This window comes from Zootermopsis nevadensis, unplaced genomic scaffold, assembly GCF_977971745.1.
Source record: "Zootermopsis nevadensis isolate Lab colony 2312 unplaced genomic scaffold, Znev_1.0 Znev_ptg000025l, whole genome shotgun sequence".
NCBI lineage: Eukaryota > Metazoa > Arthropoda > Insecta > Blattodea > Termopsidae > Zootermopsis > Zootermopsis nevadensis.
The window spans coordinates 4,739,521-4,753,756 of NW_028259157.1; the positions used below are offsets into that span (position 1 = coordinate 4,739,521).

At 36.7% G+C, this 14,236-nt stretch overlaps 1 protein-coding gene across 2 annotated transcripts in view; it reads right to left on the bottom strand.

Moving 5' to 3' along the window:
• Positions 1-152: 152 nt before the first annotated feature.
• Positions 153-14,236, bottom strand: part of LOC110828229 (mitogen-activated protein kinase kinase kinase 1) — a 30,958-nt gene continuing 16,874 nt past the window's right edge. Inside the window, exons 5-16 of one of the 2 annotated variants that reach the window (XR_015537069.1) lie at positions 13,534-13,737; positions 12,838-12,954; positions 11,889-12,061; positions 10,980-11,095; positions 9,914-10,341; positions 8,958-9,161; positions 7,044-8,429; positions 6,824-6,964; positions 6,285-6,579; positions 5,341-5,615; positions 4,342-4,793; positions 153-1,310 (exon numbers count right to left, since the gene is read on the bottom strand). Coding sequence is in view for 1 of the 2 variants with exons in the window: in XM_022060748.2 (XP_021916440.1) it covers positions 4,641-4,793; positions 5,341-5,615; positions 6,285-6,579; positions 6,824-6,964; positions 7,044-8,429; positions 8,958-9,161; positions 9,914-10,341; positions 10,980-11,095; positions 11,889-12,061; positions 12,838-12,954; positions 13,534-13,737 (3,492 nt within the window). In the remaining variant the exon portion in view is untranslated. Of the gene's footprint in view, positions 4,794-5,340; positions 5,616-6,284; positions 6,580-6,823; positions 6,965-7,043; positions 8,430-8,957; positions 9,162-9,913; positions 10,342-10,979; positions 11,096-11,888; positions 12,062-12,837; positions 12,955-13,533; positions 13,738-14,236 lie in introns of both variants that reach the window. The other variant, XM_022060748.2, reaches the window with a different exon arrangement.

Here is a 14,236-nt window from a genome sequence, read left to right on the forward strand (position 1 = left end):
CATTCCTGGACTACACACAGAGCCCAGAATGCTGTACCACACAAAATTTTGAATAAGGCAAATGATGCTGGGATGGTACAACCGATTAAGGAATTCAGTGCTGGGTAGGTAACAGGACTTGTCACATACTCTGGGCTTTACCCAAGATATAATTCATCATATATTATGTATTTTATTCCTATTTTATAAACATATATTGTATTATAAAACACAACTATCATAAAGAATACAAATACAAACAGTCTACAAGTTATCAGTATAGCCTCTGGCTTTCAACTGTGTACAATAATTAGACTCAATGGTCCCTTATGTTATACTTAGCATGACTGTCATGCAATTTATAATGGAAATATTCCCAGTCCGGAAGAAATTCTCCATCCTTGGCTTTGTCAGGTACAATGAATGGTGACAACTATAAGCGATAACAAGTGAGGAATGTATTTTGTGTAACAACCCAAACCTGTTTCCTACACACAAAGGTGAAAAGAACCAATGTCTATATGTATAATGAAATGATCATCCTGTTAAGTTTCCTTACTAGAAAGACATTCAAGTTCTCAGCCATTTCTATATTCCAACATCCCAATTTGGAATGCACTTATTATTATGTTAAGTACTTTTAATTCGCAGAAATATTGTATTAAGACCCAACAATATTCAAAATGAAAATTAGTTTTCTTAATATGTTATTTGCAAAGCCCCAAGATTTTGCTTTATTATAAAAAACGGTTTTCAAAATTGTAACCACACATGATTATTTTGCTTGAAGTAATCATAGCATGAATATGAAAGACAGCATGTCCAGAACACAAAGTTATCTTACTGGTAACAACATAAAAGTTATCTTGTACTTTCTGGTGAAACAGCAAAATAAATTACCCTGCAACATGTCTGATGGACCATAGATGTCTTGTCAAATAATCCTTCATTGCTATCACAAAACAACAGGTTGTTTTAGATACACCAACAAAACCAAGAGTGTTACAGTCAGATACAAAAATAAGAGGCACAAAATTGTTATCAACATTGGGTACAGTGATAAAAATCACATACCATGCACATGGTTAGTCCACGTTCAAGAACTCCAGACAAAGTTATGCACCTTTAATGAATAAGTGACAGAATAAAAGCAAAAGAATTTTCATTCTGAATATTGCTACTGATACAGTCCCACAGAAAATGAAATTTCAACACACAGAGGTAACATTAAAATGTAATAAAAGTGTGTTGTTAATTTGAGAGATGCATTCCAGTCTTTTGGTTTCTCTCAACTGAAGGAAAACATATTATTTGAAGATCCGTCCAGCATTCTGGAACAAACGTAAAAATATAAAACAGGGCATGCAAACACCCAAATTTTGTGCCTCACACTTTATCCTAAATGCAGCATCCAACTTGCACATTTTGTCACTTTTATTCATTAAATATGGAAAAGTATAACATCCAATATTTCCAGGCACAGAGACTGACAATGAAAATTGGCAATTTCCTTTTAAATTCAAGCTGAACTGAACTCATACATCTACGTACTATTCAAAATTCAAACTGTTTGCACATCCTTAACATAAAATCAAGTATCTTAATCAATACATATTTAAGCTAATGTATAATACAGGAAAGAGGAATGTACATATCAGATCGGAAAAAGATCTGAACCTTTGTTATATGGAAATAAGGAATTTAAATCCCCATACTATGGAGCTACTGACCAGACATTAACTCTGGGGTTAACAGTTTAGTGGCATGCTAGTGTGATGCATGGTCACATGGACCATGTAAAAGAAGTGATGCATGGTGGAAAATGGTTAGTGTAAAAATGCTTCAATATTGATATTCCTCTCTCCTACTTTCATAAAATAAAACAATAAAAATTGCCTCTCATGATATCAAAAATATACTGCAGGATTCAGACACACATAACAATAGCTCAGTTGCATTCCACTTGATTTCTAATAAAATTTGATGTTTTCATGGTGGTTGATGTCAACTGTGGTCATCTGAGTTTTGATGCCACATAATCTTGCAGGTAGTTACAAACATTAAAGACAAACTTATCAGCTCCAGATTCATGGAGGTGATACATTCCTCTGACAGTGGAGAACCACCTAGAAGACTACATAACATCACAGCCCACAAGACCATAACCACCATCCATAAAATTTCTTGAACTTGAACTGGACAGGTTACATAGTATCAGATGATAAGTATGACCATAATGACAAAAATGAAAATGGAATAACTGTTTCAAAATCATATTCAAACATTTGCCCTGATAGACTGTGGGGAGGACCTCAGTCAAGATAATTGGTCCACAGGCTGATATCTAATCCTGGGATGACCTGAATATAAAGCAGGAGTGCTAACTACTACAATATAACAAAAGATTTTACATATAATTATACAAAATATTTCATTTACTTGTACATCTACATTCCTCTGTAAGTATTATTTTCTCTATCACTGATTCATGTAATACTGTGGACACTCACCCATAAGCAACAATAAGACCATTTTGATTGATTTTAATAAATCAAGGCATATCATCTATGAAACATAATTGCACATAAAACATAAATTTCATACCATTTTTTTGTATAGATACCAAGTCTCTATGGGAATGAATTGGTTTATTAAAACCAAAGGTCTATACCCGTAGCCCACATCATGATATGTAATTGTACATGACAATGCATGCATGAACATGTGTATACCCACATAAATATACACATCTGTGTTGCAGAGTGGATATTACCTTAAAAAAGCTGCAATGCCTTTGTTTCCACCTTGCAATTGAACATTCATAATAATCATACTACTATATAACCCATGCAGCTGTGAACACATAATTAAACAGAACCATCCAACATTCGTCCTATGACAAACTTGCCTGCAAATGTGAGATTTCAGGTTCTCATGGTAGGAAGTATGAAGATGACAGCAATGATACAGAGGAGTGGATGTCAAGCTGGAAATCATATCTGTTTTCTGCAGTACTATCTGTTACCATTATGTCTAAAACACCATATACCATGCACTGATCGGTAAGACTGTCTTTACACCAAACAAATGATCGGTAAGACTGTCTTTACTCTAAACAAATGTTTAAGTATAGTGGCACTAGAGAACTGCTAGATGCACTCACCCTATAATCATCAAGAGATGGTAGGAAGTCTCTTCCAAAGTTACAAATGCTTCACTCACAAACATTTCAGCACTATAAACATCTGAGAAAAAAATCCCTATTCAAAATCTTTTGTTTTTTCCCTACTATCCAAACAAATCTATGACTTAACTTTGCAAGTGTATTAATCTTCACAGACAATGGAATGCAAATGGAAGTTTCTCTTTTTGGAAACCTCACAGCATCATATTCAGTTGACATCACAAATTAAAACACAAATATTAATGCCAAATGCACAAGTATAAAATGCTTTTGTCAGAAAGTGGCATTTGGCTGTTTACACTTCTTATACAGACTACATTTACAGTAAATACTACAATTTCCAGCCAATACTAAGAGACATTTCTGATACTTCCCTTTTAATCTCCAAAAGATAATGTAATCATTCTATTTTTAATTTAAAGTATGAACCTTACAGATTCATAATACCGAACCTATACAGATAAATTTTGAAAGAAATAAATGGTTTAAAAATAAAATCATTTTCCAACATGATTTTATGTCATGTATAAATCTTAAAACATTTAATCTTAGTCTCAATTTCACATTACTACAGATGTTCTACAGATATTCCAAGTGTAGATACATGCTTTTTAAATCTTGTTTTCCTATTGGTTCTTCGTAAAATCATTCTTATCATTTTATAGCTATTCTTTTATCACTTACTTAGAATAATTCCTTCAGTATGTATGTTTGTATAGCAATTAACTACAAATGTTGCTCTGTACTTTCCTTTTCCCATGGTAATAATGTCAACAGAATAATAACTATTGAATAAATAAAATAAATTAACATTAAAATATTGCAATATAACATAAATGCTTTTTCTCTGTTTATTAACCAAGAAACATATTTTCTAAAAAATATTCTAGAGATTACTTCTTCCTACTGAAGACTTAAAAAATACTATAAACCAGTCAATCTTTAGGGTTCATGCCTTAAACAGCATAAACCAAAACGTTTATCATGACCCATTTTAATTACATGTAGTTGGCAATGCAGCCCAGATGCCCTTGGGCATTTTTAAGTGTGATTATCAGTGCTAATGGAATATGATGTTTCATGTGAGACAGGAAAATTATAGTGTAAATGCAGTGATTTCTGAAATCATAATGTGTTTTTTATCAACACACATTAACAGTAAGAGAAGTGATACTTACCATATATTACCAGTTAGGACAACCACCGATATCTCCTCGTTTCCTTCATCTATAATGGTGGTTCCAAAACTTTCTAATAAGGTGCAACACTGGTCAATTACAGATAGAATCTTTGACAAGAAAACATAAAAACATCACCTTGTCAGCTGTTAACCTATCAAGATGGATGCATTCAAATTTATGACAGGTTACATTTTCATTTTCTTCCCCATAATTCTCCCAGCACAAAGCACAAAGCACAAAGTGGTGCTAAGATGGATCTTTATCCATCAAATAATGGCATTACCAGACCACTGCCATCATGTCTGCCACTCTCTGAAGCATGCATGATGCAGCAGTTCCTTTGCAGTTGGCCGCAGTTCCGAGTTGATAAGCAGGCACTGCAATGCCAGATCCTTCAATGCCCAGCTTAATGTGTCAGGGATTGAGGGTGGGTCTTTACTAGATGCAATCTGTAAAACATCAAAACAAATTGGATCAGGAAAAATAACATATAAGCCACTAGTTACCCCTATATACTGTCAAAGTTTAGGTAACAAGGATACTTGTTTGTTAAATCAGTCACTCTATATTCTAATATAAACAGTGTAATTTATCAACCATCAACTGATATACTGTATAGTGATTACAAAAGGCTGCCAAAGAAGTCATCCGGCCACATTTTTAGACAAAATTCCAACATATGCTTTCGAGAAGGAATGAAAATCATAAAAATTCAGTCAGAATAACAACGTTTCAAACCAGTATCTCTTGAATGCCAACCAGAATTGTTTCTCTCCCACTCTTAATTTTAGAAATTCATTCATGTAACCTGACCAAATTTACAATGTTTAAGAAAATTTTATATAAATGTCAGTATCAGTCAATATTTGGAAACAGCAGTCTAAAATTATACAATGCTAGAAATTTGATGATTCATAGGTTTCAAATATTTTACAGTTAATCATTTATACTAATGACAAAGAATGTTATGATATAAATTTTTTGGACATGACTTGCCTTGTACATGAGTGCCAAGTGATTGGACATACAGTTTTCTTTCCACGGTGGTTTTGTGGAGGCCATCTCGATCATGCAACACCCCACACTCCAGACATCGCATGACCGCCCATAGTCCTCACCGCGCAGGACTTCAGGTGCCATGAAAGCAATTGTTCCAAGCAACTGACCCTGGAATTCTCCAGGTACAGTTGTTTGTGACACCAGACGCGCTGCTGTCCCAAAATCCCCAATACGCAGATGATATCCTGTGCTGTCCACAAGGAGGTTTGCACCTGCACATTTCATAGCACATTATGTAGGCATGCAATCTGTTGTCTCATAATGAATGAAGGTTTCTAAAACAAATGTACTTTGTAGATAGAAATATTATTATGGAGGCAGGAAGGACTTCCGAAATACTGGTAAGCTTCAACCCGACTACACAATGCAACAACGTAGAACAGCCATCTTCATTCCTGCTACCATGAGAACCTGAATCTCACAACCTAAAAATACCCCCCCCCCCCTCCCAAGTAAGATGAGATATAGCACAAACTGTTTTCAAATCAAGAACATTATCATACCATGTCATGAAAAAATTATTTGCTGATGTTCAGAAAATATAGCCACTTATCAATCATTTTCATGTATAATTTTAAACCAAAAAAGAACACTGTCATACCATGCAATAAAAACATTATTTGCTGACGTCCAGAAAATTTAGCAAGTTATCAATCTGGGAACACCACAGCCTTGTAGCTTTCCCGCAACTATCGTTTCCCCATATTCATTGTTTTTATTTCCCACCCCCGCCAAAAATGATGCATCGAGGTTTCACTGTACTTTATATCAGACGTAAGTCAGGTTGGTGGTAAGGACCATTAGTTTCTTATCAAAATAATTACTACACTTCTAAATCTTAATTTAATTAATAAGTGATTAAAACAACAATTTCACTGTACCTTTAAGGTCTCGGTGCAGAATGTGATTATCATGCAAGTAGGACAGTCCTTCAAGAATCTGCTTAGTGTAACGAAGTATAACCTCTTCATTGAATGGGCCATATCTCTCAAGCATGCCTGCAACAGAACCACCTGCCATCCACTCCACAAACATGTTGAAGTGGCTGCCTTGCTTTGTGGCACCTAGAATTCGTACTATGTTTTCATGCCTCAATTTTGACATTGTCACTATTTCTTCATGTATTCCCAGCTCTACTATGGCCTGTTCATCTGCAGAAATTCTGCAAAAAGGCACCTGAAAGACAAAAATCAGTTATGAAGGATTTGGGGGTTTCATGGCGGTGAGTCTGAAGATGGCTGTCTTCTTGGTTGTTGCACCAAGTGGTCTGGTAGAAGTTTACTAACATTTTAGAGCTGCTTGCTGCCTCCATAATCAGGACGAGTCATTGGGATAACTCTACCAGATTACACAGTGCTACAACCAGTTGACAGCCATCTTATTATTCATGCACATTTTATTTGACATGTGGTGCAAATACCTGTTTGACAGCCATCAGTGTTCCAGTGGCCACATCTCGAGCCTGATAACAAGAACTGAATGCCCCCGTCCCAAGTAACTGACCACGCTTCCAGTTCAAGCCCTCCAAATAGGAACTGCACTTCACTCCACCCTCCATATTCTGAAATAATAGATGTAAGTTAGTGGATATCCAAGTCATACCATTTGTAAAACTGAAGAAATACAAAAGTAGGAAGTACCTTGTCGTGAGGGTGGTTTGCTGAATCATCCAATACCAATGGTGAATTAAGACCCGGGATGGTAGGAATTTCACTATCAAATTGACTCTTGAGATTACTCAGATCAAGTGGAATAACCAATTCTTCCGATACGTCATCCAGGAACTCCTCTGCTTGGCCAGTACATTTGTGGTTCTCTAGGATGGGCGTGGTATGGGGGGCTTCGGGTGTGGTTGGAGTCATCACTTTTGAACACAGGCTTCCAAAGAAAAAATGGTGTGGATTCACATGCCTGTGACAATTTCCCACCAAACAATTTTCACATACTTGCCCAACAGGACTGCTGGTATCTCGATAAATGCCATTCAGTTCAGGCTTTGTAGGAAGCAGTTCATCATGTTTCTTATTTGTGAAGAGACTTAGCAACTTTGAGCCTGAACCACTCCACCGCTTAGACGACGGGATTTGAATGGGGGAAATGCATGGGACATGCTGAAATTTTACTGGTTTCTTGTTCTTTACATTTGAGTTATCAAGTGGCAAATCCCTTGGACGGGGTGGTGATGTGCCAGACCCTGGTTCCAAGTCTGTCTGACAAGCAGCATCAAGTACACTGCTGGACAGTAATGACTTGACTACTGCATTATCTTTATAGGTGTGTAGTGGAGTTGATCTTCCATGCTGAGATTCATGTTGGCCATGGCATCTTTCTGTCACTACACAATGAGCTGCCTTAGCTTTCTTTGAACCCTGCCAAGCTGTCTGAGACCGAGTCCCACTTTCAGATGCTGCTTGGTGGAGGCGCTTTCGTAAGCATGTCTGTAAATTAGGGTCTAAACTTGAAAGCATTTCTAGCACTTGGTTGAACACTCCACGTTCCTTGGCAGTCATGCTGGATGAAAGAACAAACACGTGACGTGCCAACTTGGCCACCATGCTGTTAGGACTTCGGAGGGCCTTGAACGAAAATTCCACTACTGTGATAAGGCGGTTATAGTTATGCAGCTTGTAGCCTGATTCATTGGGATAAAGTGGCACATACTGTAACCAAAACTCATTCGGAAAATCCTGAATAAGACGATCCAAAATAATGAGACGTCCTGCCAGCCACTGTGAACTGACTGTATCAAAACTCCACTCCTCCAACACACATCCCAGGACCAACTCCAGCCCCTCCAAACCTTTGCAATTTGAATTATCTGAAACAGATTTGCCCAAAGAAAGTTCTCCATTCTGCCCTTTCGCAAGTTCCACTAAAATCTCAACGCTAAGGTGCGCTGTGCGACGGTTTTGATCGGTACACTTGAGTAGCAGGATTCTGATGATGGGACGGATCAATTCCTGCAACTCCTCTACTTGACGATTGGAGTGACAACTAGCATAACTCAGGAACACTCGAAAGCAACGCTGCAAACAGAGATATTGTTATGTATTATGAGAATCAGTTCATCCACGAAAAATAATCTGCATGAAGTGTACTTCAACAAGCTCTAACATAGAAGATGGACATCACAATCAAGAGAGAAATTATGATTTCATGCCACATGATACTACTGGAGTTTCTAACAGATGAAATTGAAAAATTCCACATCTCTCAACTTAATCATATATTTACATATCATGCAAATAAAATTATGAGGTGCATCACTTTATAAATCAAACTTTTCACCAATGACCTATTTTCAAAACCAAGCCATACCTGCATTATAGTCCACATATAAAAACACTATTCGGGATATTTCCATGGATACACTGTTCACAAAATACCTTACAGCATAATTTTACATAGAATCGCTACGAAAATAACTGACTATTCAAATGACTGCCAGAAAACTAATAATCTTTTACTTTCAACCAGTCTTTTCATCTCATCTAGCACCAGTCACTTGCAAAAGGCAATTTCCACAAAAATAAAGCAAGCTATCTAAAACTTACAATGCAGCTAAGGTACACTTTGAAGACTGGGTCTGCAGCCACCATAGTAAGGATTTTAATACTGTGCCACAGCACCTGTTGTTGCTCTTCCTCACTTTCCGAGTAATGACTTGCGACAATATCATTCACTAGCCTTCTGAGTGCCATTTCACGGGCTTTCCAGTCTCGTGAGTACAGGCATGACACAAGGTCTGCTCCAAACACCTGTAGGAACAAATTACATATTAAGCCACAATTATTTCACACCTCCAAATGCCAGATTTCCACTGATTAGCAAATATTTATTTGGAAAATGCACAAACCTACGAGTGATAGCCAAATGTCTATACTCTAAAGGGTAAAATTATAGACCATGGCATAGGTTACACAAAGCTAAGATGAGCAGAGCTAATGAAACAAAATTATAAATTATACCAACTAAACTGGGAATAACATGTGGGAACAAGCTGCGCTGGAACATATGGCCCTCATCACACAAACTCAATGGAAAGAGAATTCAGAATTTAAACACTATTAGTATTAAAACCAGACAATGGAAATGATTCTGATTCAATTCAGTTCATATCCTAACAAATTTCCCTAAAATACATTTTTAACACATACACTCCCACCTCCTCCTGTTTTTAAGATGGTGGCTTCCCAAGAGGTTCTACATCCTAAATCTTATCTCCCAAGCCGACAGTAACATCTTTTATTTAACTACTCTAATAATACTAGGTATACTGTATTAGTCACAAAGTCCATAGTTATGCAATATCCTCCAATCAATTCACTTAGATCCATCAATTTTCATGCAAATTTTACTTTCAAATGCAACATAAAATGTTTCAGTTTTTCATAACAACCCATAAAATGTTTTGGAAAGCACAAATCCAACTTAATTTTGGAAAGCAGATGTTATGGATAAATGGCAATATCAATGAAATTAAGATATTAAAAATACAAATAAGTCATACCTTCACCCACTCGCTAGCAACATGTAACTGTTCTGATGGAATGACCCCTGCATGTGATAAGACTCCTTGAAAAGCCTGGGCACTATCAGATGACGACTTGTATCCTGAAGAGCCAGAACTAAAACTCAGCAATGGTGAGTCTAATCCAGGTGAGGGGGTGCAAGATCGCTTGCTCTCTGGAGCCTTATGATGTGATTTCTTCTGTTGCTGTGATGTCAATCCAGTGATTTTATGAACCGTTTGAGGTGGATCCATATTGTTCAAGTTGTGAAAAGTGGACTGGTGATGGTGTGTGGAAACCCTCCGCTTAGAACCCAGTTCTTCCACGTTGTGAGTTCGAAACTTGTTTGTGTCAGCCTCATTGATCCATGAATGCCGACACAAAGGGCAAAGGACTCTCTCACTTTGTTGATAGCATTCTTCTGCCCCTGTACATAGAAAAATCTGTCTCCAATCCTTTTACTTCAATCCTTATCCTCATATATTCTGATTTTAACAATATGGTTAAGAAACAATTAACAGACATAGTAAGACACCATTAAACCTTCCCTGAAATATCAATTTTGACCTCTGCAGCAAGATGTAGTAAATTCTGGTCATTATCTAGGTAGACTCATAATCACCTCTCAAATAACCTAGTCTTTAAACTGTCATGAAGAGACAGCCTGAGAAGCTTACAAAACTCTGAAAACTGCAGATCACATACTGATAAATAAGACCCCCCCCCCCTTGCTACAGCAGCAGCACAGTCAGCCTTGTGTTACGGAAGCTGCTAGTAATGGCAACATTGTTTAATCAGCGATTACATTACAGGACTATTCAAAAATGACATAAAGGGGCGCAGGAAAACCACAAATATGGCAGGATAGCTACCCACTGGACTAACAATTAAACCTGGAACCATCATATAAAACGCTGGAAGGCCATATCTTAAATTGTTTCTTTACGAGAGGAACAAGAACTTTCTTCAAATGCGCAAAACATACAAACTTCACTATATAGCATTTATATTTTCTTTCTTATTAATGAAGCATTAAAATTAATAGAGATAAAGCTTTTTACTTACAGATGGCCATGCAGTGATGATGCAGTTTATTACGGCAGCCTGTGATACAAACCACTAAGCTTTCCCCATCAACCATCTCTAACAAACAGATCGGGCAGAGCTCTTCTTCTGCTGGTCTATAACATTAAATCAGACCATAAATGCACAGATTTAAACTTCACTTTGTACATGGCTTAATTATAGAGACTATATTAATATATAAATACATATTAAAAGGGTATATTCTCCTATATCTTTATTACCATAGGAAGAAAGCTGCAATTGTAACGATTTTGTGATCGGTACTATCCCAATGCTATTCAGAGGGTACAAATAAGTTATCTTTACTAGGGGAAAGCAGGATGTTTCCATTTGATTTCCAAATCATCCCTCTTGGTCAGCCAATGACGGGACACGTAGTAAACAAGCCAAAGTTCCAATACACAGTGGCAGAGTATCAAGATGAAGCAACGTTTACAAAACTATTATTCTGTAACATTATTTAGAAACTACTTGAAAGTCGGCATCACCAAACTTGTAAAAAAACCAAGGCAACCGACCACTCTTATTTACTCTCTGAACTCGAGTCTAGGTCGTCTCCATGCTGGAGAACTCGAATCTTGTTAGAAGTCGGCACTGCCCGTGCTTAGGCAGATCAACACATCTTGACTCCTGGGTTCCTCAAACAGCTTATACTAAATTTATTTGTAAAAAATTCTCAAGTTAACTTCCAACAACAGTAATTGGAAACATAACATAAGTGGGTCCCAGAAACGGCCTGGATGCAGAAGCTAGAGGAAAATCCTCTTCCTCAGTCAGGGATCAAACACTGGTCGTCCAGTCACTATACTGACTGAGCTACCTCGGCTGTATCTGTGTATGTGACACACATTTAATTCAAAATATGTTATATATCACATAATAACTTACTTAACATCCGAAGCAGGGACAGATTCAGTAACAGAGAAACTAGAACTTTCAGACTGCGGTGTAGTTCTTGAAGACCCACAGTGAGGTTGCAGCACATCTTTTCGCATATCATCTGGAGGCACATTTACCCTCAAGTTTCGACGTTCTTGGTAGTTATGGAATAGTGACTCCACCTGCACCAAACGAGTATGAGTAATTCATTAAACACCACAACACAGCCCTCTAACCTATTCCAATCCTTAAACAACTAATCCCAAGAATAAATTACCAATATTTTCAATCACACAAAAAATACCTGTATAGAATGCAAGATGCTAGTATTAAGAAACAAGTTTTTCATGACAAACAAGGGGCAAAAGAGACCATGCATGACCAAAAAGATGATGGGCACTGTGAAGCCAGATGAGGCTACTGGCCTAGTCTTTGAAGTGAGCAAGATAAAAACTAATCCTTAGGACATTTGGTAGTTCTTGAACAAGGGTCAGCTGAATGAAAAGTCATATTTTACACAGGAAAATATAACAGAGAAAAGAAAAAGGCACACAAAAATCCATGCTGAGTGAATGTATATAACACAGATCACACAGAGACAATGGGATCAATTGATTTCTCTCACTATCAAACTAAAATTATATTAACATATTATTACAGAATTTAAAAGAATTGTTTTAGTGACTAGCGTAATTTTTTTGTTTCATTATTTTGATTCTACTACTGATACAGACAGTATCTTGATCAGATAATGCACAGCTGGAAACTTATTTCATGTTCTGTTATGTCATGTTATGCTATGTGAATTAGTGGAAAAAGAAAATAAGTATTTATAACCGATTTTACTGTACGATTCCAATATTTATTCATATGGAATAAGGAAAATAACATAATAATGTATCAATTCAAAGTTGTTCATACATCCATAAAATTACAAAAAAAGAATAAGTACACTTGCCTCAAAGTTCTTCAGTTCCTTAGCATATATTCTTGAATCACTTTCGGGAACTTGGAAAACTCTGAGCATGACAAACAACAGATGGAGACAGTGTGGACCACGGCCACAGCTACAAGTCTGCAAATATATTTACATGCCAAATGGAATCACATTCAAAAAATATATACAAAGAGTACAACGTGACACAAATTAACTCTGAAGTTTCATACATCTGAATATCTCACAGTAGGTAAGTTAAAAATTACAAGACTGAATACACTCACTCACACACATGATCATGGCAAATGTATTTTATGCTTTTTAGTATTCTATTAGTTTAAAAAAAAATTATTTCTAAAGGACAAGAACCATCTCACTTTTATTAATTGTAGGCGCCAAAATTAAAATGTACCCAAATTCTCATTATCTACTGACAATTTGTTATTATCATAAGGCATGCATGAGATCAGTTTTGTAGACAGAACAGGCTCATCTACAAACATTAACAATACAAATGCCAGCTCTCAGTAGATAACCTGAACTCGCGCAAATATTATGCACATATTCAGGCATGACAAAATTAACTATTTACACATTTTAGAGGTATACATAAATTAATCAGTGCAATCCTGAATCCATGGTCAAATCAGAAAACGATCAGTAACTTGGACCAATTTTATAATATTGTAGTAATATTAAATGAAGAATAGTCCAAACCTGTGGTCCAATGACTACACGGTACTTGTGCTCTGGAGAGTCACCTCCCACCAGGAATGAGTTGGGCCCCGTCTGCTGAAGGAGGTAGAGACGGGCCTGCTGCACCCTACGCACTCGGCTTTTCACCGCTTCCAATACAGCAGGATCTAATGCACCTGGGCTTGGAGGCCGACGGGTTGAATTACTGCCTGGACTGGATGGGCGCTGTGGCAACAATATTTTATGCATCAGACAATTCTGTACAGTCATATAGGTCAGTATTCAATTTATTCAACCCTGAAGATGAAAGTAGTTAGTTTCTCCAAAATGTTGGCCTCTACTACAAATCTGTGGTGCCAAAACTCAAAGATCATAATCATCACCCCCATTGTCGTGAAAGCATCAAATCTCAAATACACACTTTGCTTATGGTTTCCATGATTGGCAAAAACAAACCATGAAATAAAATTACAGAGTTAATAATAGATATAACAGAGTATCTTGTTTATAATAGTGAACGTACTAATATAAATTATCAAAAATAATAAAACTGTTAATGTGGCTAGTACACAGGAAATCCAACACTGTTTTGGCAAATACCTGATGCATTTAAGGAAATGAAAAACCTCAGTCAAATTACATAGTCCAGATATTTAATTGGGTGGCATTCAAACTGTGTAACACACACAAGCATGCAAATGTCAGAGTGCATTTAAGAAGTGCA